Here is a 22,507-nt window from a genome sequence, read left to right on the forward strand (position 1 = left end):
GCGTAAAAGTCAGTGCTGCAGAGTAAAAATTCTGCCAAGAGGATGTTCATCTTCTAGCAAGAGGTAACAGCAAGAGGAAGGTGAGGTTTCGTTTGGGGGTTTTTTTTCCCCTCTGTAGCTTATTCTAGCCAGTGAAATGCACTTCAAGTGACATCACACATCCCGGGTCACCCGCTACCATCTGAGCTATAGGCATTGAAAACTCAGGTGCTCCAATGCAAGTGAAAGACTCTGACCTTTCATTCAATTAAGAACGAAAGGAGAATTTCTGAAGTGGGTTCCCTCAGTGCCCCAGTTAAAAAAAAATGATTGAGGATGTGGGTATAAAGGTTCAAGCAATCTAAAAACCAACATGACTCATCACCTCGAACTCAAACAAAACCTGCACCAAACTGTCTTAAAGGGTTAGAGTAGTTAAACTAGAGCTTGTAAAGTTCATTTCCTCACTTTTCTGGGCCAAAGCTTAATGTCCTTGTAGACCATTTTCCTGTGCAAAAGTACCTCTAATATCAGCTGATGTAAAGATTTGAGGATTTAAATATCTGCTTCTAGCTGGGAATAACCACTGACAGAACAAGCACGAGAAAGCTTGTTTCCTCAAGATTTCCAGCTTAGCTTAAGAGATTTAATCATCGGGATGAGCTTAAGGTGAATCACCTGAACTTTTGGTTATCGACTGCAGCCAAGACCTCCCATCTTCTTTGTGTGTGCACATCCTTGCTGATAGACCTGAGCTAGCCAAGTGGTTTAACTGATTGGACCGGGCTCAGCTTTGCTGGATTGCCTGCACAAAAGTTGTGAAGGGCTTCAGTGAAGACTTCCACATGAAAAGCACTACAGACATTTTCAGTGGTGTTATATGAAGCTAAATTACTGCTTGGGAAAACTACTTATACCAGGAATGCAAGGCAATGAAGTTCTCTCTTCCCAGCACAATCTGGGCGCAAATGATGGCAGAACAAAAGCCTTCCGGGCTGCCTAAGACCAATGAATCTCACCAGTGACATGGGAAGACCACCATGAAGAGCCAGGGCATAGTTCAGTTTTCTAGTCTATCTACAGCTGGCCCTCTCCACCACAAGGGCTTAAAAAGGATGGAGGTCACAAGCATGTGTCATGCAAGTCACTAAAGTTGTTTTATCATATACCCTCAATCTAAACTTGCTGCCTGGGCTTAATACAGCTGCTGATCTACCAGGGAAATGTGCTGCTATTGAGCTGAACCCACCAAAATGGCAGTCTGGCTTCCCATCCCTACCCAACTTGCCCTCCTAATGCCGCTTGTATCACTTCAGGAGGAGACAGTCCCCCCTGCTACTTTTTCCAAATCTAGGCAGACAGAAATAAAATATCCAGAGCTTGGTTCATCAGAAACACACCTGGCTTTTAGGTGATGTTGTATTATTAATAATACACGCTTTAAAAAAAAAAAAGTTCTCAAGAAGGAATAGGAAGGAAGAAAGAAAAACATACATGAGTGGGGGAAGGGGGGAAAAAGGACAACGATCTAAGACTTTCAATGGGAATGTCCAAAAATAACACAAACAGGATCTCCCTGCCATCTGCTCCGATCCTCTCTGAATGGTTTTCAAAGCAAAAAGCCTTGCCAAAACCTGACAAACAAAGCACCAAGCATCAGTTTTAATGGAATACCAATACTGCGTTCACCCTTCCCCCCTTTTTGCTACATATACACACACCTTCCACACCCCTCCAGTTGCCAAATAAATGACACTATGCAAAAAAATTTGCTTCAGTTACGAAGCTGAATAAACAAGGAATAATTTTGCAAGTGCTCCCATATGTATCTGCTTCTCTGCTTACAATGGACACTAATAAGATTTGCCATAACTAATTCATTCTTTCACACCATTACCCTATTCTCTACCTTAAAAAAAAAAAAAAAAAAATAAATTCTGCCTATCCCACATGCATTGTTCCACAACTTTCACACAGTTGAAACACAAGGGTTTCAACAGCAAAGCCCATCACAGAGCAGACACTTTCTACTTAGTTTAGGCCCCTCAATGAGGTTTAAAGGTGAGTTTTACTGAACCTAAAGGAACAGAAAAATGTTTGTTACTTTTTTTCTTTGATTTTCCATTCCCATTTAAAAAAAAGCGAGATGTCTAAAGGGAATGATGGGGAACAGGGACGCATAGGAGAGCTGTGATCTAGACACCAAAGGCAATGTGTTAGTGCACATGAAATGGAAAATCTCAACTCCAAAGGCAATGCGCGAGCGCATATAAAGCAGAAAGTGAAATTCATTAGCTGCAAAAACCAGCAGCTCTCCTATGCTTCACCTCATCCCAGCTAAGCAGAGCAGACACAAAGCAAACACCCAGCAGCAACACCCCGGAATCGATGCAAACTTCAGCTCACACTCCGCTTTTAGTCCTTCACAACTAAAAACAGCACCAGGATGCGAAGATCTATCTCTGTGAAGGTCAGAAACAGATTTTACTTTGGGTTTTTATGTTATTGTTTTTGGGGTTTTTTTTAAATGATTCACATCTCTCCTGACAAACCTGAGAAACAAAAATGAAATGCTTAAATCCACACTTTTTTGTTGCGCTTTGTTCCCTCTGCTATTGAGATATTTTTATGTGTCAGGAGCACACCTTTACCAGCACCGATCAAGCGGGTTTCTTCTTTTTTTTTTACAAAAAAACCCCCACCAAACAAACCAACATCTGAGGCCTAAATTACTTGAACAAACAAAAGAGTTTTCCCTCCTTCTCTCCCCTGCTGCCAACTCCCCCAGTGCCGGATCTGCCCCTCCTCCTCCTCCGGCACACAAATGGCTTCACACCAGATGGGATGGAGGGAGGGAGGGCTCCCAATTACGCCTCTTTATTAACGAGGGGCCACAGCAGGGAATGGACTGGAGCAGGGTGGGGGACAGACAGCAGCTGCCGGCTCCTTCCTGCCACCCAAAATGGGGAGCAGAGGTCGCAGGTAATCTGCCGGGAAGGAGCCCATGCACAAGAGCTTTGGGCCACCTGCCGGCCCACCCCATGCCATGGGATGCCATGGTGGGTAGGCACTGCTGGTCTGCCCCCACCACCACATCTGGGAGAGGGTGGCAGGGAGGACCTGCAGGGACCCCGGTTGTTTCTTGCAGCCCATGAGAGCTGGGAGAGCTGGGTGGTGGTGGGAGCCTGATGGATGCACCAAGCCACAGGGATGGGCACAGGGACTGGCAGAGGGATTCTTGCTGCAGTTGGAGCAGAAGAAAGTGGGATGCCTTCTCCAGTGGCCCTGGGTGAGACACCTCAACTTTCCGCTTGCAAACTGGGGAGGATCTTAGGAAAGTGCTGAAAACCTACGCTCTTTGGTAGTGTTCAACCACAATAGTTACAATGTACTGCCTCCAATTTTCTGTCTGTACCTTCCATCATCTAACTCCTTTCTCCCCGTCTCCGTGGTGATTCACTTTCTTGTTCCACTAGGAAAGATAGGAGGGTATTTTTGAGAAAAACCCATGGTCAAAATCAAAAATCTTTCCTTCTCTCCTCTTTCAACCTCAGGCCACTCTTCACATTCACCCTTCAATGTTGTGGCATCACACCTGATGATAAATTTGCTGAGTCCCTCAGGCCTCCAATTTACCCATCAGACCTTCTCCAGCACCGCCTGCGTGGCTGTCTCCATCTGGCAGAGCCCAAATCCTCCTTTCTCCTTACCTCACTGTTTAAATTCCTCTCCCACTAGGCTGCCAGCTTTTCCTGGGGAACAAAGCACAGCTCCTGTGAGCAAACATTTCTACCCATCTGTGTCCAGCAGCCATGACAAAAACGGCTCCCCTTACTTGCAAAGCCCCCCATAATTTTTCCCCAGACCTCACAACATACTTGATGTCCTTTCCGACTCCTTCCCCACTCTCAAAAACTAGATTTGGTCACTTTGTCCAGTCTTGGGGCTTATTTATTTTTGGATGTTTATCCTACCTGTGCTCCTTGTCGAGGCTGCTTGGGGTCAACCTCTATCTGTGTTTCACACAAGGGACAAGGACTGTGGGCAGGCAGCAAAGCTGCAGGCAAGCAGAAGCAAAAGGGACTATAAGGGGAGCATAAAGCATTTCGACTTTTTCTAACCAGGGATTAACACATGGATTTTAAACAAGGGGACTCCCTTCCCAGCTGACAGCAGCAGCTGCAGCTTCTGACTTGCTCTCAGAGTGGCAGGGAATTGAATCAAAGAGAAAAGAAGAAAGAGGACAACCCTTCCTTGGGGAGTAGGAAACACAATACGAGCTATTCTAAAACCCCTGCAAATACTGGCTTGGTTTTAGGTCAGGCTCTCCTTCCCCCTTCTGTCCCAATCCTCCCCCCCCTTCTCGCAACAAAGGGAAATTAGTATTTTTTGAAATTCTTCTGAAAGCCAACCCGGCAGATGGTTCTTTCCATGCCGGGGAGGGAACAAAAAGAAAAACCTGCCAGGATACACATCACCGAGATGTGACAAAGATAGGCATGGTGGCTGGCCTCTGACCCAGGGATTTCACAGAGGCCTATTAAACCATGTGACCAAGATGGACTGAGTCAACTTGTATCTCCAGTGTGCAGCTGCTGTACCCCACAGGCTCATGCTAAGTTTTCCTGGCTTAAGTCCGGCCAGATAGACTGAAAAATGACAAGGTTTCTCTACATTTCCATCCCACCTTTTCAGCACCTTAGGACAATCCCCCATGCCAACATCTTAGCAGATGGAAGTGAAGTTCAGAGGCCAGATTCACCATGTAATAGTAAAAGGCTTATTTAGACAGTAATTAGCAACTGTCCTATTTTACCAAAGTCTTCATACACATCAGTAATAGCAACTCCTGCAGATGCAGAAAGCCAAGGGTAAGTCACTGTCAGTACCTCTACTGTACTCAAATGCTTCAGGTTAATGATCTGTCTGTCCATCACAAGCTCCCTTGTCTTTAAAACCTCCTCTTTGCTCTAGATGACATCAACAGCCAAATTCCCACTCTTTTCAAGGGTGCCCCAAGCAGACCCAAGGGCTCCACATCCCAAGCACCCAAGTTGCCTCCAAGGATGAAGTATGACTTGGTTACGTGCCATGTCTGCCAACCAAAGCATAGGGAGCAGCAAAGGATGCATTGCCCTCCCGCAGAGCTGCCCTATGCTTCACAAATTCCCGTGAAGCATGTTGGCAGTTGCTGTCCCCAAGAGACTAATAGCAACTCCTGCCCATGCCCAGAGTCAATGACCTAAGGACAGATTGATCCCTCCCCATCACGCTCTTCCTAGTTCCTCTTGCGATCGCTGTGCTGTAGTCACAGAAGGAAACAGGCTTTCCCCCCCACCTCTCCTTCAAATCAGGAATATAATTACAAGTAATGCAATGGAATTAAGTCAAGAGAGAGAAAAGGCTGGAGGGAATTTGTCCTAATGATTATATACATTGTTGAAGAAAAGTATCCCATGGAAAGCAAAAGGCTGTCTTTGGGAAGAGTACTCAGCTGAGTGTTGGTGAACACAATGTCAGAAAACAGGCAAGACAAATTAATTATCCCCATCTAACCTGCACATAAATGGGGTATAAGTAGTAAAACACGTTGTCAATCCAGTACCATCAGTTCCCAGTGGAAGATGCAATAAAACAAGTGCCTTCAAGCTCCCCGCTAATACAGATTAGGCAGGACACTGATGTAGGGACTGTCCCTGCAGCTGAAAAGACTTTGGTGGGAGGCAGAAATGAGGGCTGATCAAGCCCCTGTTAGTGCTGCTGCTCCCCAGTGGAAAAATATCTGCCTCAGGTCTATTTTTCTTAGTCTTAAGGGTGAGCTTTCATCAAATTACCCACCTGGGAACAGAGCAGGTAAAATTTAGGTGAAGCTACCCAGGCCAACACAGTATTTTAGCATATACTGGGGCACAGGGGAGACTACTGAAAAAAAAAGTCCATTTAGAAATTACTGTGTAGGCTGTACCTCAAAGGTATGAGGAAACTATTTCCTACATATCCTCCTGGGAAAAGTTTGCCAAGTGCATTACAGAAGTGCCTTTTGACAGAAGCACCAGGTGGGGAACCACCGACATTGCCCCATGGTGGAGCAAGGGCGTGATTGGTGGTGATACATCCGAGCGACCACTGCTCATCCCTTTCCTGGTCAGACAGAGCCATCAGTGAGAAGAACAGGGCTGTGACCTCTGGCTCATTTGCTTGTGCCACCGCATTCCTCCCGAGAGTGTTGGGCAAAGCAAAATTACCCGCAAATCCCCTCTGGGCTGATTCTCATCTTTTAGCTGTGCGGATGGAGAGCGGCTCACACGAAGTTACAACGCTGTGAAGTGCTGAAATTCCTCAATGAACCACCCAGGTTTATAGTGGTAGAGTTGTTGTAACACCAATGTCAATAAAAGATACCATCTCTCTCTACAAATCTTGCCACCCAGGTGAGACAGAGAGCCATGAGAAACTGATGAGAAGATAATGAGTCCTCCAGTAAATACTCCTCATTTGACTCTTACCACATTTTAGGGTTTACAGACAAGAAGGGACTATTAAGGGCATCTCGAATGACTGATTGCACACTGTCCCCAAAACTCCACCCCCCTCATTTCTGCATCAAGCCCTAACTCTTCTTTGAGTTAATTTTTGTATTTAAGCTAGCAGTGAAGATGCAGAGAGTTAATAATTTTGAAACAAATTTACCAGTTTCAATGACAAGTAGAAGAGGACTGGCTTCCAGAAGGGCTGTTCCAGCACTTGATGATCAGGTCACCACCTGGGAGACTCAGTTGTGTCATGGTTAAGCAACCACAGCTCAGTGAAAAAAGGCCTGAGTGTTACCCTGGCCTGTGACAGGTTCCCTGAGTGAGTCACTTAATCTCATTACTCTATTTCACATACTGTACTAAGAGACAAGGTTATTTCATTTATCCTCCTCTTATTTCTACAGAGCTTGTGAACTTCTTTGCAGGAGGACAGGCTCTCCTGATACCTTTGTACAGGACCTGCCAACAGTAGACATTGATGTACAGTAGGAACATGAGGCACCATCTTCAAACAAGCCTGGTAGAGACACACTTAGTTCTGCAAACACAGCTGCAGTTGACTGTCCATCTTGAATGACCATGTCCTCATCATCAGTCATGCTATCTTCCACAGTGGCCACAGCCTAAGCCACATCTCAAATACACAACCTCATTTACAACCTCAAATACACTGTCCTGGTTTCAGCTGAGATAGAGTTAATTTTCTTTATAGTGGCTGGTATGGGGCTATGTTTTGGATTTGTGCTGAAAACAGGGTTGATAATACAGAGATGTTTTAGTTGTTGCTGCACTACTCAAGGACTTTTCAGCTTCCCATGCTCTGCCAGGTGCAGAAGAAGCTGGGAGGGGACACAGCCAGGATAGTTGATCCAAACTGACCAAAGGGCTATTCCATACCATATGGCGTCATGCTCAGTGTATAAAGCTGGGGAAGAAGAAGGAAGGGGGGACGTTTGGAGTGATGGCGTTTGTCTTCCCAAGTAACCACTACGCGTGATGGAGCCCTGCTTTCCTGGAGATGGCTGAACACCTGCCTGCCCATGGGAAGGAGTGAAGTAATTCCTTGCTTTGCTTTGCTTGCGTGCGCGGCTTTTGCTTTCCCTATTAAACTGTCTTTATCTCAACCCACGAGTTTTCTTACTTTTGCTCTTCTGATTCTCTCCCCCATCCCACCAGGGGGGAGTGAGCGAGCAGCTGTCTGGTGCTTAGTTGCTGGCTGGGGCTAAACCATGACACTGTAGTAAGACACCTTAGCTCTTCTGCCGTCCCTTTCACTGCTAGCCCACAGCTCCAGCAAAAAAAGAAGATAATAACAAGGTGTTTTGCTTGATACCGCCCTGGAGAAGTAGAGTTTTTTCCAGGCTGATCATCCTATTTGGAAGCAGTGTACTGCTACTGGTGCACGCACCATGGCTTGAGAATCCCTCTCCTGATAGCAACCGCCTGCAGCTCAGTCTCCAAATATAATCATGATGTAGAAATAGCACTTCATGTCCTGAAATGAAAGAGCCAACAGCCACTGGTCTAATTCACGTTAGAGGTCATGGCAAGAAATGGAAAATAACACTCTTACGAAAACACAGCTAACTGGACTTGTCCTCGAGGGTCACGTATCAAATGGAATCATTTTAAGGTTCAAGAGTTGGAAAAGTCTCAGCATTAAAAAACAAAACAATGCATGTTTACTCTGGATATTTTTAGACTGGTTTCCTAAGGAAACAAGGCTAATGCGATCACACTGTGTTTGTGTGTATGTGAATGCACACACAAACTCCTTCCCTGCCTGCATGATCGTCTCAATGTTTTTGGAATATTTTGACCAATTTTGATCAAATTTGACATAAGAACAAAAATCTTTGAGATACGATATTCAAAAAAGTTTTGTTCAAATTGTTCGCTGACCAGAAGAAAAGGACCCCTGAGGGGCTCCCAAAGGGCTTGGCCAGCAAGTTCACTCATCATTAGACACCAGAGAAGCCACATAAGAGGAAAGTGGTCAGAAACCAACTTTCACAAGTTTCAGTGCTCTTAGAAAAAGAAAAAAAAAAAGACAAGCTGAGGGCACCAGGTGAAGCCCCTCTTTCCATTCAAATGAACTCAAGACGAGTCCATCATGCAGTCCCACTGACTATGCAGGGGAACGTGGGCAGTGAGAAGCCCATCTGGGAATGAAGCATGTGAAGAATTAGACCTGACCTGAGGGGGCTAGCTGGGTGTGCGCATGTGTGTGAAAAAGGGACTGAAGATGAAAAAGCTGGAGGTAAATCAGAAGGTATCTGTGGTCAGGCATGCCTGGAAGGAGAAGAGAGGGAGTACTGCATGCAAAAGTTGATGCTGGAGGAATGTGAGCATGTGCATGAAGGACTGACACTCCTGTGCATCCCAAAACCTCTGCAAATTAAGACACAACCAGTACAGAGGTTTGCAGCTCTGGGTGCACGTGCCAGCAGGTCGCGTCTCCAGCACATCTCTGTTAGCCTGGAGGCCACAGTGCTTTCGAAAGACAATCAACGTGCACTGACCTGGCCAAGCCTTTACAAGACTGCTGGGAGCAGCACTCATCCCCTCCTGCAGTTCAGTGGTGGGGACTGCAGGACCTCCAGCTGGACCCCCAGCTTCTCTGCACTGGTCCCAGTTGCTTCCCTGCAGTGTCTCCTCAAACCCAAAACCAGCACTGGGGACATTTTGTCAAGGTTTGAAAGAAAGGCACAGCACAAGCAAACAAGGAAATGTCACAGAGGGCCATCGAAACTCAGCTGTGGGAGTGACTGCTACAAAACAAAACCTGTCCTTGACACAGATGGCCTCCACAAGCCCTGGTCATATGGCAGCCAATCAAATACAGCAAGTCTTCCTCATTTGGCACTCCACGTTAAGCAGTAAAAGCCTGCTTAGATTTCCCCAGCCCATCCCTTCACTGCCAGATGTTTGCTTCTTTAAGAAATACTTGACTACATGCAAAAAAAAGTCACAATTCTTTGGGAGCAGACAGACAGTGAGGGATGGGCATCAGCTGGCTCAGGCAGAGCATAGAGCTGGAAAAGAAATTCTGCCTTATTCCTGTCACAAGATATCCATGACATGATGCAAGGCGGACACTACTCCAGCAGGCTTTGGAGAAGGAAGGGTAAGAGCTGGGATCCAGCCCTCCCTGCTCTTCACAGGGAGGACTGAACCACCTTCAGGAGGGACCAGCCTCCTCCAGGTGACTACGTGGGGGCCCAAGAGGACTCAGCTCCCAGTCTGGGCACCTCAGGTGCCTTCAAGGACCAAGATGAACCTGGACCTGAGTGGTTCTCAGCTCATAGCAAAACTGGTTTCTTAAGCTCTGAAGTTTTTACGAAGAAATTCATTCCTGCTCTCTTTTTGGGGGGAGCCTGAGGTAGTTGTGGTGGGAGGGCACCAAACTGCAGCTGTTTCATTTGTGCCTTCAATAATGCAGTAGAAAGAAAAGCTAGCCAAAAAGAAACCTGGGATGAATATCAAAGAGCTGAGTTTGTGTAGCTTTGCACCCGTACATTTGTGTAGAAAGACTGTATAAACACCAGGAGCCTCATGCCTGTTAGAGCAGCTCTGAATTGGTCTCTCAGCTGCTCAAAAGCCAATTTCACCTTAAACACAACTAGAAGATTTCCCCGCTGTGCTGGCACTTCTGGGGCTCTACCACTATTCCATAATCTGGGCAGAGACTGAGGTCTACACTGCTGGTGTGAGCTTCAAGTATCTGCCACCAGCATCATTTAGAGCAGCCTCAAGGATTTGCTAAGCAAGAGTGGGGACCAAACCAGCACAGAAACAGGTCCAGGCTGAAAGGGCTATGGAGGCTCTATCCTTTGGAGAAAAAAAAAGAAAAAGAAGCTGTAAATCAAAGCCTGCCACTTCAAGCAGGTACCACCACAAATGAGCAAGTGCCTTCTCCTCCTTGCTGAGCCACATGCAGCACAGAGAGCAAGCACTTATGTCAACTCCCCGAACCACGTTTGGGATCGCAACAAGAGCTGACTCAGAGGACATCTCACACAGGGATGCCCTTAGCAAAGAGGAATAAGCATGCACTATGAGCAATTGGATGATCATGCACACAAATCACCGGGGAGAGGAGTCTGGCACGGGGGTAATCCAACAAGACCTGCGGATGCACATGAGAACCTGGAAGGAAAGTGCAATGTGCAGTCAGTGATGCAAAGAAGGGGGAAGGAGGGGGGGGAAGCGTTCATGATCTTCTGGAAGAAGGAGGGGTACAAAGGGGAAAGCATGCGAATGAGAGAGTCCTCAAGGAAAGGTGAACCGCAGGAGAAAGTTGCGTGTGGAGGGCAGAGGAAAGGAAGACGATGAATTGAATTTCAAGGGAAAAACTGCTAGAACCGCTTCCTGCAGAGAAACGGCAAATACCTACAGGAACTCAAAGGAAAAAAAAATGTTGCAAGAAAATCCAAGGATAGAGTTTCCTCTGGGTGCACACAAGGAAGCTCTACTTCCAATTGACTTTCTGCCACTTATCTCCCAGCAATAAAATGCATTCACCCATCCCAAGTTCTCAAAAAACCCCAGTGCAATAATAATTACAAAAACATTAGTTTACATTCCCCGAAGCAGGACATTATGCATATGATGAAAGCTGCAAAGAAACTTTGTCAGGCTATGCTTAAAGAAAGAAGGGGGTGGAAAATGAAGTGTTTGCAGAGACAAGAAAATAGATAGAGCAGCAAATGTGGGGGCCGGGGGTGGGGGGGAAGGAAATAAAACAAACCCAGGGAAATACTGCTCATCTGGGGCTTGTTAAATGCTACATGACAGGCAGGGAATGCTGATGGATTGCTTCATTGCACTTGGTGCCACACTTTCAGTGGTCTTCCAGACTGACAGCATGTTTCCTTATCCAAAGGAAAAGGCACCTTTAGTGATGCTGAGGACGCTGGACTCAAGCAACCCTGATGCAGGTGGAAGAGTGGCGGCTGCAGGGCTTGCCAACATGCAGCAGGACATCCTTTGGGCTCCTGGCTTTTTTCTTCCCTCCCTCTCCAATCTGACTAAATGAAATGGAGCTATTTGTGGGTTTAGAAGTGGCAAGGGTTCAGCCCACTCCATCCCCAGGCACCAAAGGGTTGAAATAAGAGCAAACGCTTACAGAACATTTGTGCGCTTTCCAGTTGCCATACAAGTGGCTGCATGGACAGCCCAAGCTACGATTCATCTTCCGAGCAGCCCTGGGAAAGGGGTTAGGAAACTACCTTCACTCTTATTTTCAAGAAGGGGAAGCTGATGTGAAACTTGGCATGGTCACGACTTAAAAGAAACCCCAAAAGTTGCTGGGTTGTAGCCAAGCATTCAAGCCGGCAGAGCAGAGGTTCCCAACACTGATGCTCTCTCACCCCCTGCCTCCCTCCCTGCTCCAGGGCATCAGAAACCGTACCCAGCAAGATCCTCTCCTGGATTCCTTCCCCTCCCATTCATGATCACATAACATCCCCGGGGCAATTGCTCACACAGAAAAGCAACATGAGGAAAGTATTTAATGTATGTTTAAGTCTTAATATAGTGTAGCAGCTGGAATCAAAGGCAAAAAAAACAGGCCTCCGCACATGAGCAGTGTGGCTCTCCACAGAGCCCCCTTTTAATCACCACCACTCCCCAGACCACAGCTTTAGAAATCAGGCACTAGCCCCTATTGCCTAATTAGCAGAGCAGTGGAAAGATTAGGAACAGGCATATCTTCTTCCTCCCTAAATGGCCACTGAATAAATGCTATATCCTCAGTTCACAGCCCCTTTTTACATTGCTGGCATTACCAGTCCTTTGTGTACCCACATGCTGTTACTTAAATTGCTTCCATATTTTTGTTACTTGCCCTCTGTGCTGTGTGTATTGAAACTCCTGCAAGAATGCTGAAGTGGTATTTCAAAGCACTGGGGACTACTGGAGATGTGGCTGAAATTATTATGCAACAAACTTAAGTGATTTTTCAAGTCCTGATAGAGTTTGCTTCTCCTCAGGGGGAAAGATAAATTCAGGTGCTACTCCATGATGTGCAGGACAACCGCTCCCACCCACTGGAGACATGAGCATGGCACTTACAGCTCGGGTTATGCTCAGCTCTCCATCCTTATATACGGGTCTGTGAGGCCTGTATATATGCCCTGCATCCATAAGCAAGGTGATAAACTCAAATAGTGATGCTGCTCCCATGCACAAGGGTAATTTGTAGATTGGGCCAAACTCTCCTGGCAAAAATCCACTGAGGACAGTGGAGTGATGCCAGCTGAAGATCTGCCCCACTGGTTTAAATGCGTTGTTCCCTGCTGCTGCTGCCGGTAGCTGCTTTTCTGGAGTTTGTGCTGATTAAAGCAACAAGCAGTCAAACAGCCTAACTCTGAAATATCAAACCCACCAGAATCATTTAAATGTGACAATCACTTTTTATTTAACCACCACTGCAGCTCTCAACAGTTCTGCATGTACATGCGGAAGGTACCTGCATGCTCCTCTCTCCCAGGGAAACCCACAGGTAGACCAGACAGCTTCAGCTCCATTAGAGTTTCAACTTGCTCTTTCCTCCTAACTATCTTCCCCCAAAAATCTCCGTAACTGCCATGAGACACAAGCATCAGCCATGAAAGCAATCGCGCTGCCAGCACTGGAACTGTTCTCCCACTGAAAGCAATCGCGCTGCCAGCACTGGAACTGTTCTCCCACTGATTTCCAACCTCCCTCTCCTGTAGTGCCTTTCATCACCCCTTGATATGAGATGTTTACAGCCAAGGCCTGATCCTGCAACCCACGAGCTAAGAGGCAATCACGAGCTAAATCCCTTCAGCTGCAGAGATGCAGGATATTTACCATCCTGGGGATGCAGGCTGCAGGTCTCCAGGCATCAAACCCCTTGAGATCTCAGCACTGGGGTCCTCCAGATCCCTGCTGGGGACTCCTCTGCCACGGCCCCAGCTCAGCAGCTGCCACACAGAAGCCGTTGGGTGTTATGCTAATGCACGCGCTAGTGTGGCGGCCCCCTCCCCATCTGCTCAGAGCATCCACCTGCTGGGTTTTTTGTTTTGTTTTGTTTTAATGACCAGATTAGGCCAGTGCTGTCCCAAAGTGCTTCCAGCCTATGCACAGGGTGTGAACACAGCACCAGCCAGCTCGGACCTCACAGCACAAGTGTAAGCTGGATGCAGCCACGTTTGGGCCATGATCCGCTTCTTTCAAACTCCTTATCTTTCTGCAACTAAAGTCTCACCCTGAGCGTAACCACACTACAAGGTGTTTTGTTGTTGTTGTTGGGGTTTGGGTTTTTTTGTTGGTTTTTTTTTTTGTTTTTTTTTACACATAGCTTCCTTATAGTTAGCTTTATTTATTTAACCTTTTTGGATGGCCACATAGAGGAATGAACATGCCTTCCATACCTGTCTGACTGGGTGATAAATAGAAATGAAAGCTCCGATTTCTAAGCAGTCATATTCTCCACTGTCCATGCATGGTAGGCAGTGGTTTGCAAGTCTTTTTTTCTCCCTACATGGCCATGGAGGGATTGCTTGTGACACCTTTGCTGTCACTGAGCATGGTCTCACACAACCGCTAGTTCCCCTGAGATCTCTACAAGTATTCAGGGAGGAAAGGGAAGTGGAAATAAGACATTGCTCAGTGCTAAGAAGACAGTACATCCTTCTCCATAGGTGGGAAAATCTCTTCTCAGTGTATTACCAGGCCAAACCTCTGCTGTGCTAAAAAGACCTATTTTTTTACGCACACAGATTATGCCATTTAGCAGGATTCTAAGGAAAAAAAAACACCCTTGATTTTGTTTTTTTTTTCAAGTTCAGCTTCTAAGAGAAGTACTCTCAGAGTGAGCAGTGTTAATCTCCCTGGGCTCTGCCTTGAGTCAGTGGGAAATGTTGATGTTTCAATAAGTGATTTAGAGTTATCAGATTTTTGGTCTAAGTCAGTCTGCGGAGGAGACTGTCTCCAGGGAGAGATGTTGGCAATTACCCTCCTCAGGGCTTAAAGTAGCTCTGTGAGCATCCATCACATGTATAAGGTATGGGAGAAGTGGGGACTTTCTGCACAGCAAGGGATCCAAGCTGCATAAGCAGGAAAGCCAAGTCACCCCCAAGTTCTAATCAGTGTATGTCTACATCTCAGATGAGTTTGTCCAGGTTTTGGACACACTCATGAGTCTTACATCAAATCTGGGTTCCTATCTGAACTCATCATGATGCCCACATGTTGCTAAGGAGGCAGAGGTGAAGTATTTATACTGTGATAAAGCCTCAACCTGACCAAAGCTCCTTTGTCTAACGCATAGGACAGAAAACACCACTACACCCAAAATAACATGAGTAGTCACCAGGTGTCCCTCCCCCCACCAGTGCTGCTTAAAACACTTGAACTAAATTTGTTTTAAAGACCAAGTGTAGGGCACATTACTGAAAAATCAAGCCAGCAGCAAAACAAAAGAGTGCTCCTGAAAACAGCTCATACAAAGAAAGGTTTTTCTTTCTTTTCCCCTCCCTCTTCCTCTCTTTGACTAAATTAAAAAAAAAAAGAAATAAATTTTTACCCAAACTTAAAAGTACCAAAAATTTCTCTCCAGAAGGATATTTCAAGAAAATGATACGCATCTGGAAGAAAATGAGACTTATAATGGAAGTATTTTCTGAAGCATAACTACAGTGTTGCTAGCACAATGCTGTAATCAAGAATAATGGAGCCCTTCACCCAGTATACAGGAATGGATTCAATTGTTCGCTGTGCACATACCTGTATTTTAAAAATGTAGTCGAAAGCTTTAACTGCCAAAAGGCTCGAGCATTAGTGCTCAGACACAAAGCAGTTTAGAAGTAGGCTCCTTCCTTTATCACTCATGTAATGATTAATCTTAAATCTCAATTACGCACAAAAATAGAAGAGGCCCGACTGAACTTTTGATCCCTTCCAAATTGGTTCCTCTGAAGGATAGTTCAAGATCACCCCTGCAGCATACGCAGCAGTGCAGGATGATACCCATTCTGTATTACCTCCTCCGTGGCCAAGTGGGGCTTTGCAAACCTTGCAAAGGTTATGCCTCGGACACAAACTGTTTGAGCAGGTTTAATCCTACCCTCTCCCTCTGCTTTCAGGAGAAAGGGGAAATACGGGAAAGAATAGGACTTGACTTACCTTCTTTTTGGAGTGTGATCTGTCCTCCTCTTTAGCTGCTTTGCTATTTTTCCCAGCTCTGGAAAGCTTCTGCTCCCCAGACTGCTTGATGGTGATTTTGATCTCGGGAGGGCAAATATAGTTCTCCAAGTTCTTTGGGGGCTTCTTAGCTCTCTTGGTGGTCTGGATCTTTAGTTTTAAACTCCCCTCCGTGAAGTTAGCCTCCTTGATGGAAAACTCCTGCTCCTCCAGGCCATCTCCTGCCACCCATTTCTCGCTGTCCGCATTAGAAGTGGAATCCACATCTCTCCCAGAACCCAACTCATCCTCTTCCTCGGGCTCCAGCCTCTCGCCGCTCACCGGGATCCCTTTCCCCGAGCCCGCCGCAGGCAGCATTGTCTCCCCCACACAGCCGGAGGCAGGTGGAGGCTTCGCGGAGGTGACGGCGGCTGGCAGAAAGTCTGCCTCGGCCCCTCTTTGCCGGGAGCTGCCCAAAGTCTCCCTGGGCTCCATAGCAATACCACAATGCCCTGGAGTTTTATCAGAGGGAAGGGGAGCACAAGAGGAGATGAGGAGAGCAAGGGCAAGTACAATCCCGGGGAACGAATGGTAACTGTCCACCAAATTCAACGTCCCGATTGCCCAGAGGCTGCAAGGAGCTCAGAAGTGACCAAATCTGCCACTGTCAAAGGAAAGGAGAAGAAAAAAAGGAAGTTAGTATACGCACACGTATCAAACACGAGTGTGGAGATGACTGAAGCAGGGCATGCTTGGGCTTCTCCTGCAGCATCTCAATGCCCTTCCTTGAACCAAAACGGGAACCAAGGTTGGCCGGCATTTCTGAGGGCTGGATCTGGTATCGCAAAGCAAGGAACGATAGCCACATGTATTGCTAAATTGATGAAAATGGATATATTAAAAAAAAATGGTGTATAAATGCAAACGCCTTCAACTCTGGACTTGGGAAATAAATGAGGGGGCAACCAGTTCTCCACACCCATGAACCTCCTCGTTACTTCAAAGTGCTTGCTGTCACAGGGTTTTTTAGAGGGAAAAAACATGGAGGCAGACACTTGTTTGCATCACGTTAAACAATAACCCAGTCATCAGAGCACAGAAAACATGGTGTTGCCCTATGAATCAGGCAGAAGAGTTTCAAACTCCCTATTTCCTCACTTCTCAGGCAAGAGAGAGATGCCCTCAGCTGCCAGCTGTTCCGGGGGGACTCTGCTTTGGATGAATTATTCATCACATACTGGGCCAGGCATACACTGTCTGCAGTGCAAAATGCTCCCTGGGATACTGAAAGCACAGGAGGATCCACCTGGGAATCACAGAATCATATAGGTTGGAAAAGACCTTTAACATAATTGAGTCCAACCGCAAACCTAACACTACCAAGACCACCACTATACCATGTCCCTAAGCACCTCATCCAAACGGCTTTTAAATACCTCCAGGGATGGTGAATCTTGCAGAGCATATCAGGGACCCAAGTATTGAGGGCGATGGAGGAAAGCTAAACTCAATGTTTTCCAGAGTTCCTCATGTCCTTGGGTACCGCTGCTCTGTGGCAAAGGCTCGGGCTGACTGAAGCAAAGACTGTGCTTTCATGCTTTCAAATGTGGGCTTTCTTTAAAACATCGCAGATTGAACCCTTTGAGATGGAAGCACTCGTATTCAGTACCTTACAAAGTCTAGGCCAAGGTTAATGGGAGAAGCTGTGAATGTTCATTTGGGGGTCAGTCTCTTCTCCCAGGTAACAAGTGATAGGACAAGAGGAAATGGCCTCAAGTTGTGCCAGGGGAGGTTTAGACTGGATATTAGGAAATTTTACTTCACTGAAAGGGTTGTCAAGCATTGGAACAGGCTGCCCAGGGAAGTGGTTGAGCGGCCATCCCTGGAAGTATTTAAAAGATGTTTGGATGAGGTGCTTAGGGACATGGTATAGTGGTGATCTTGGTAGTGTTAGGTTTACGGTTGGACTTGATGACCTTAAAGGTCTTTTCCAACCTATACGATTCTGTGGCAAAAGATGTATCACCCAATGACACAGAAAGGCTAAGCCAAATACCAAACATTTGGTTAAAAAAAATAAATGTAGGGTGTTTTTAAAGGTGTTGAGGTGCTTTCAGAAACCGTCCTTAAAATCCCGCATATAGCCAGCCCCCACTGCCCATCATGGCAAGGCAATTTAGGCTACAAAATTAGCAGAAGAGTATCTCAGAGAGAAACAGAGATATTTTCTGCTACTTTAGCAGAAACAGCTCCCTGTGGGTCAGAGGAGTATCACTTCTGGCATACGGAGAAGGAAACAAGAAGGCACTGCCAGGAGTAGGTGCTGGGGGTGCAGACCTACTCTTTCTGCAGTAGCTCCCTGCTAGATTAGCTCTGCTACACTGCCAAACCCCACCCCTTGACCAACTGCAAGCAAGATCTGAGCACAGCCAGGGATTTCCCAGGTCATTCTTAGTAGCAATAAACCGTAAAGGAGAAACAAAAATGATCTTGCTACCTATCACCAAATCATAACAGCATTATCAGTGTAGACTACTCTACTTTAAAGCACAGCTCACATGTAGTTGTACCACTAGCTTCTTTCTGCTTTTTAAAAATACCTTGTATGAGCTTAAAATTCAAAAAGAAGTAATAACAAGCACCTTTTATTAGTAATATATCCACATTTCCACTGGCGTATGGCCACAGGTCACTTGTCTGACCCTGGCACATATGGCTACTAATGGAAAGCCCTAAGCATCCTAGAGCTCCATGAAATCATTGGGTGACCTCCACCCAGGTCCCAGAAGACACAAATTCAAATAAAGTTCCCATAAATAGCACAAGCTGACAGCCCAAGCAGAAAAAAAAAAAAAGGAAGAACTATCATGGAGCCTGAACTGCCATCTGGCCTTAGAGATGGTTTCTGTAGCTCATAGTAGATAGAAGTACACAATAAAAACACTTATGCTTAAGTTGCACATCTTCTGGCAATAGGGCGGAAACTCATTTCCCAGAGCTGCTGCCACTGGTGTCATTTAAGGTGATCTTGAAGAACTAACAGACCCAAGATCTCCTGCATGCCTGCCTTGACTCACCCTGCGGTCAGCAAGTCTCTCCATCTCACCACCTGTGAAACAAGGATAACGCTTACGTCATACAAACCCATTGTAGGGTGGGTTAGTTAATGCCCCTACATCGTTTTGAACCCAAGTGTTTACCATGTGGTAGTCACTAATTACTAACGCAATTAGTACATTAAAGCCACCCAGTTCCAAGGAGCTACTCCACCTAATTGACCAACCTTGCACCTTGCCTCTCCTTTATGCCTATGGAGGCGATGGGAGCCAGGGTTACCTTCCTCTTCCAACTGGTCCAATCAAAAAAAAAAAAGGTTGTCCTATTTATCTGCCATTTCACATTGTTAATCTCCTTGGAGAGGGACACAATGTACACACACTCCTGGGCTGCAACACAAACACAAGGTGGTAAAAGCCTGGCGGTGCAGCATTCCAGGGAGTTACTGCTCTGGTATGCATGCATGTACAATGGGCACTCTGTGCTGGCCTCCGCCCACAGGCTTTTAACCTCTCTTGCTGCTGGTAAAAAGGAGCAGGCTTCTGGCAGACAGTATCTAGCTCAGCAGGCAGGGCAGCAGGATGTGCCCACAGCCACCAAGGGTGCAGGGAAGGGACCACAGCCACTGGCGTAATGAACCAACCCGCTTGGGACCCTATGTTGAACGGGAGCTGAAATAAAACTCATGGCTCCAAGCTGGGAAGGGTCTTTCAGGTTTTGAATCATTGGGTAATGTTTTACGGAGGGTGAATAAAAAGCCAGGCTCCTGCTCCAAAGTCTGGTTGTGGGTCTTGGACCCAAGCTCTGGGTCATGATGTCCAAATCCTCATCCCTGCTTGGCTGTGTGCCTCCAAGTCAGTAGAAACAAGCAACAGATGAATAAAGTAATTGCATTACACTAGTGTCAGGTGAGTTCATGCCAAATCCACCTTAAAATCCCCCTTAAAAATATTGGCCTCCTGTTCTGCTGAGAGCCTGCAGATGATATCACCAGACCCACAGGTAGCAACAAATAACCCTGCGCTCAAACTCCACGCAGAATTAACTGGGTCATTGTTTTAGGTATCTCCTTACTCTCCTCCAGGGTTAATAGTTAAATGACTTGGGTGCAGGGACATTATACTCGTCTTTCTTGTTCGAGCAGGCTACCTGCACTTTGACTAATTAGGAAACCTCACTTCAGGCTTATGAACATGTAACCTCTTTTGGAAACTGCCCCATCTCCCCTGTCCAGGCTGCCTGTGAGCAGAAGCACTGAAGGGACAGCAATGAACACTTTTCCTCCAGCAGCTCTTCTGCCTTAGCTGGCAATGTGCAGATCTGGAAATCTAGGGAGGAAGCAGATTTTCCAGGAGACCTCTAGCTCTATCTTAAACACCCGAGAGATGGGGGCTGTCTAGACTTTCAAGTGCTCACCCCTATTACCCTTCCAGGCCTCCGAGGCTCACCAGCATCAAGTCCCGTTCAATAAGCAACTACAGAGGCATTTCACCATCTGAATTAAGCTTCAGGAGGAAAGTGTTACCACTAGCAAGCTTCCTGCAGTCAAGTTAAATTTGAGGAGGATAATTCACAGGTGAATGACAACAAATTTCACAGAAGTTGGCATTAGCTCTTAATTAGGGAGAGATTCACGCTTCCTCTGATAAGTACTGAGAAATAATCAAACGCCTGCGTGCTCAGCCTTGCTATGGCTGCTCATGTGTTTCTTATCAGCTCCTCTAGGCACCTCAAACACACTTCTGGAGGCAAAGGCCTGAAGTAAAAGTCCCTTTGGGTCATACTAGATGCCTCCCATTAAGGGCTCTGAATATGCTCCCTTCTCCTGCCTCAGGCAACTACTCATGCTTGCAAGTATTCAGATGCCAGGGCTATAAAGTTATTACACTGAAACTTTGCTGAGGACAAAAACAGAGGTGAGAGCCCACAGCAGGGGGGAGAAATCCACCTATCTGGGATTCTCTATGAAGTGAAAGTGGGTATAACACTTGGCATGGCTTTTATCCTATGTACAGGAGCAACCACATTAGTAACAAGAAAATGCTGATTAGACAAATGCAAGCAAGCCAGGTTCAGCTGCCCAACACTTGTGCTGCTGCTCTGATTTGCTCAAGCACTGGGAGCACCAGCAGAGAGCTTGGAGCAATATTAAGAAACACTGCCCACATGCCATAGTACACTAATCCCAGCCATGACTGTAGCTACTGAGACTGCTTTCGTTTTATCCATAGAGTCCAAAATGCCTTAGGATGAAAAAGAAAAATATTCTATTGAACAGGTTCAAGTGAGGGGAAACTGAGGCATGAGTCTGAGAATATCATAGTGAACGGTAGAGTCCATATCTTCTCAAACCCACTTCTATCATGTTGCCTTTGGATCTCACATTCTCTCATGTGACACACAGTTAAATCCCTAATCCCTGCAAAATATCAGAAATCCTGGAAGCCTCTTTACACTCCATCTTTTTAAAACCATTCACCACAAAGCACTGGAGACTATACAGCAATATTTAATGATGAGATATCACCTTTCACTCCAAAGACTCCTGGGTTGCTTCCTCGATTATATATGCCACTGCTGAAATGCAGCTGCCTCTGGGGCAGAGGCCAATGGACAACCCACATTACACTCGAGGGAAAGTTTTGGTCAGAAACCTGCTTTTATGAGAAGTGTCAGTGAAACTTCAGAATCCATCATGGGACATAAAAACCCAACAGCCTGGCATGCAGCAAGCTGCACTGAACTCAGTTAACCCACATTAGGAATACAAAAAAAAAACCCCAAAAACACAACTCCAACCTATTTCTTCATTATTGCTTTGCAAAAACCTAGGAATTTCAAGTGTGGTTGTGGTGATGGTCTATGCACTGCCAGATCACTAGCAGCACAAGTTTGATGCAGATCAGGAACAGGCATCTGATCACACTTCTATCGAATGGACCAGAGTACATAAAATGGGGGTTAAGACTTTCTTCATGCCAACTTAAAGGCAGTTCCAGAGCATAGGTAAAACTTGTGAGCCCATAAAGCCAGCATGGTGCAGACAAGTGACATAGTACGACGCAATACAAAGTCTGCTGGGATAAAATTAAGCCACTGCAAATTTCTTTGAACAAATTTGAACCAGGAGAATGAGTTTATACTGGATCATTATCATGTACCAGTAGCATATGTAATCTGCCGCTCAGAGCCCTGGAGCTAGATTTATCTCATCTTTGGACCACAGCCTTAGTTACTTCCTGTGGCCATGATACTCTGAAAGAACAACCCAGCTTTGGCAGGGAGCTGGAAAAATGACTGTGACAGCTATTTTCCGTTCACGCTATAGATCCCATAGGAAACACCCTCTCCCTTTCACCCGCCTTGCGTCAATCAGGACAGAAACAAGGCAGAAGGACTTCCCCTTCAAGCAAAACAAATGAACGTCATCTCTTAATAAAGAATCAGAGATGGCCTCATGTCCAAATCCCAACCAGGCACAACCCTGAGCATCCTTCCCTAGGTGACCCTGCGCTGAGCAGCGTGGTGGACTGGACAATCTCCAGAGGCCCTTCCAACCCCAGCCATTCTGTGCTTCTGTGATGTATTATTTGGCCTCTATCTCCAGTGCTGGGCAAATTGGTCTCTCTACTGCATGACAATTTTAAGCACGCTGCTAAAATTCCCATCTATAAGATATACCTGGATATAGGCATGTATAAAATAGATGTGAATATACAATAGATACAGTATGAGATCCTCAACTGATATGAATAATTGCGAGTGGAATGACCATATGTGAATGCCTG

The 22,507-nt window shown here is 46.1% G+C and overlaps 1 protein-coding gene across 5 annotated transcripts in view; it reads right to left on the reverse strand.

Moving 5' to 3' along the window:
* The window catches only part of SETBP1 (SET binding protein 1), a 283,375-nt gene that overhangs the window by 249,942 nt on the left and 10,926 nt on the right, over positions 1-22,507 (reverse strand). For all 5 annotated transcript variants that reach the window (XM_072859829.1, XM_072859828.1, XM_072859827.1 and 2 more), the window contains exon 2: positions 15,666-16,326. In XM_072859829.1, the coding sequence (XP_072715930.1) occupies positions 15,666-16,157 (492 nt within the window). In that variant the 5' untranslated portion in view covers positions 16,158-16,326. The remainder of the gene's footprint in view (positions 1-15,665; positions 16,327-22,507) is intronic.

This window comes from Ciconia boyciana, chromosome 4 (assembly GCF_034638445.1).
Source record: "Ciconia boyciana chromosome 4, ASM3463844v1, whole genome shotgun sequence".
In the NCBI taxonomy this organism is placed as follows: Eukaryota; Metazoa; Chordata; class Aves; order Ciconiiformes; family Ciconiidae; genus Ciconia; species Ciconia boyciana.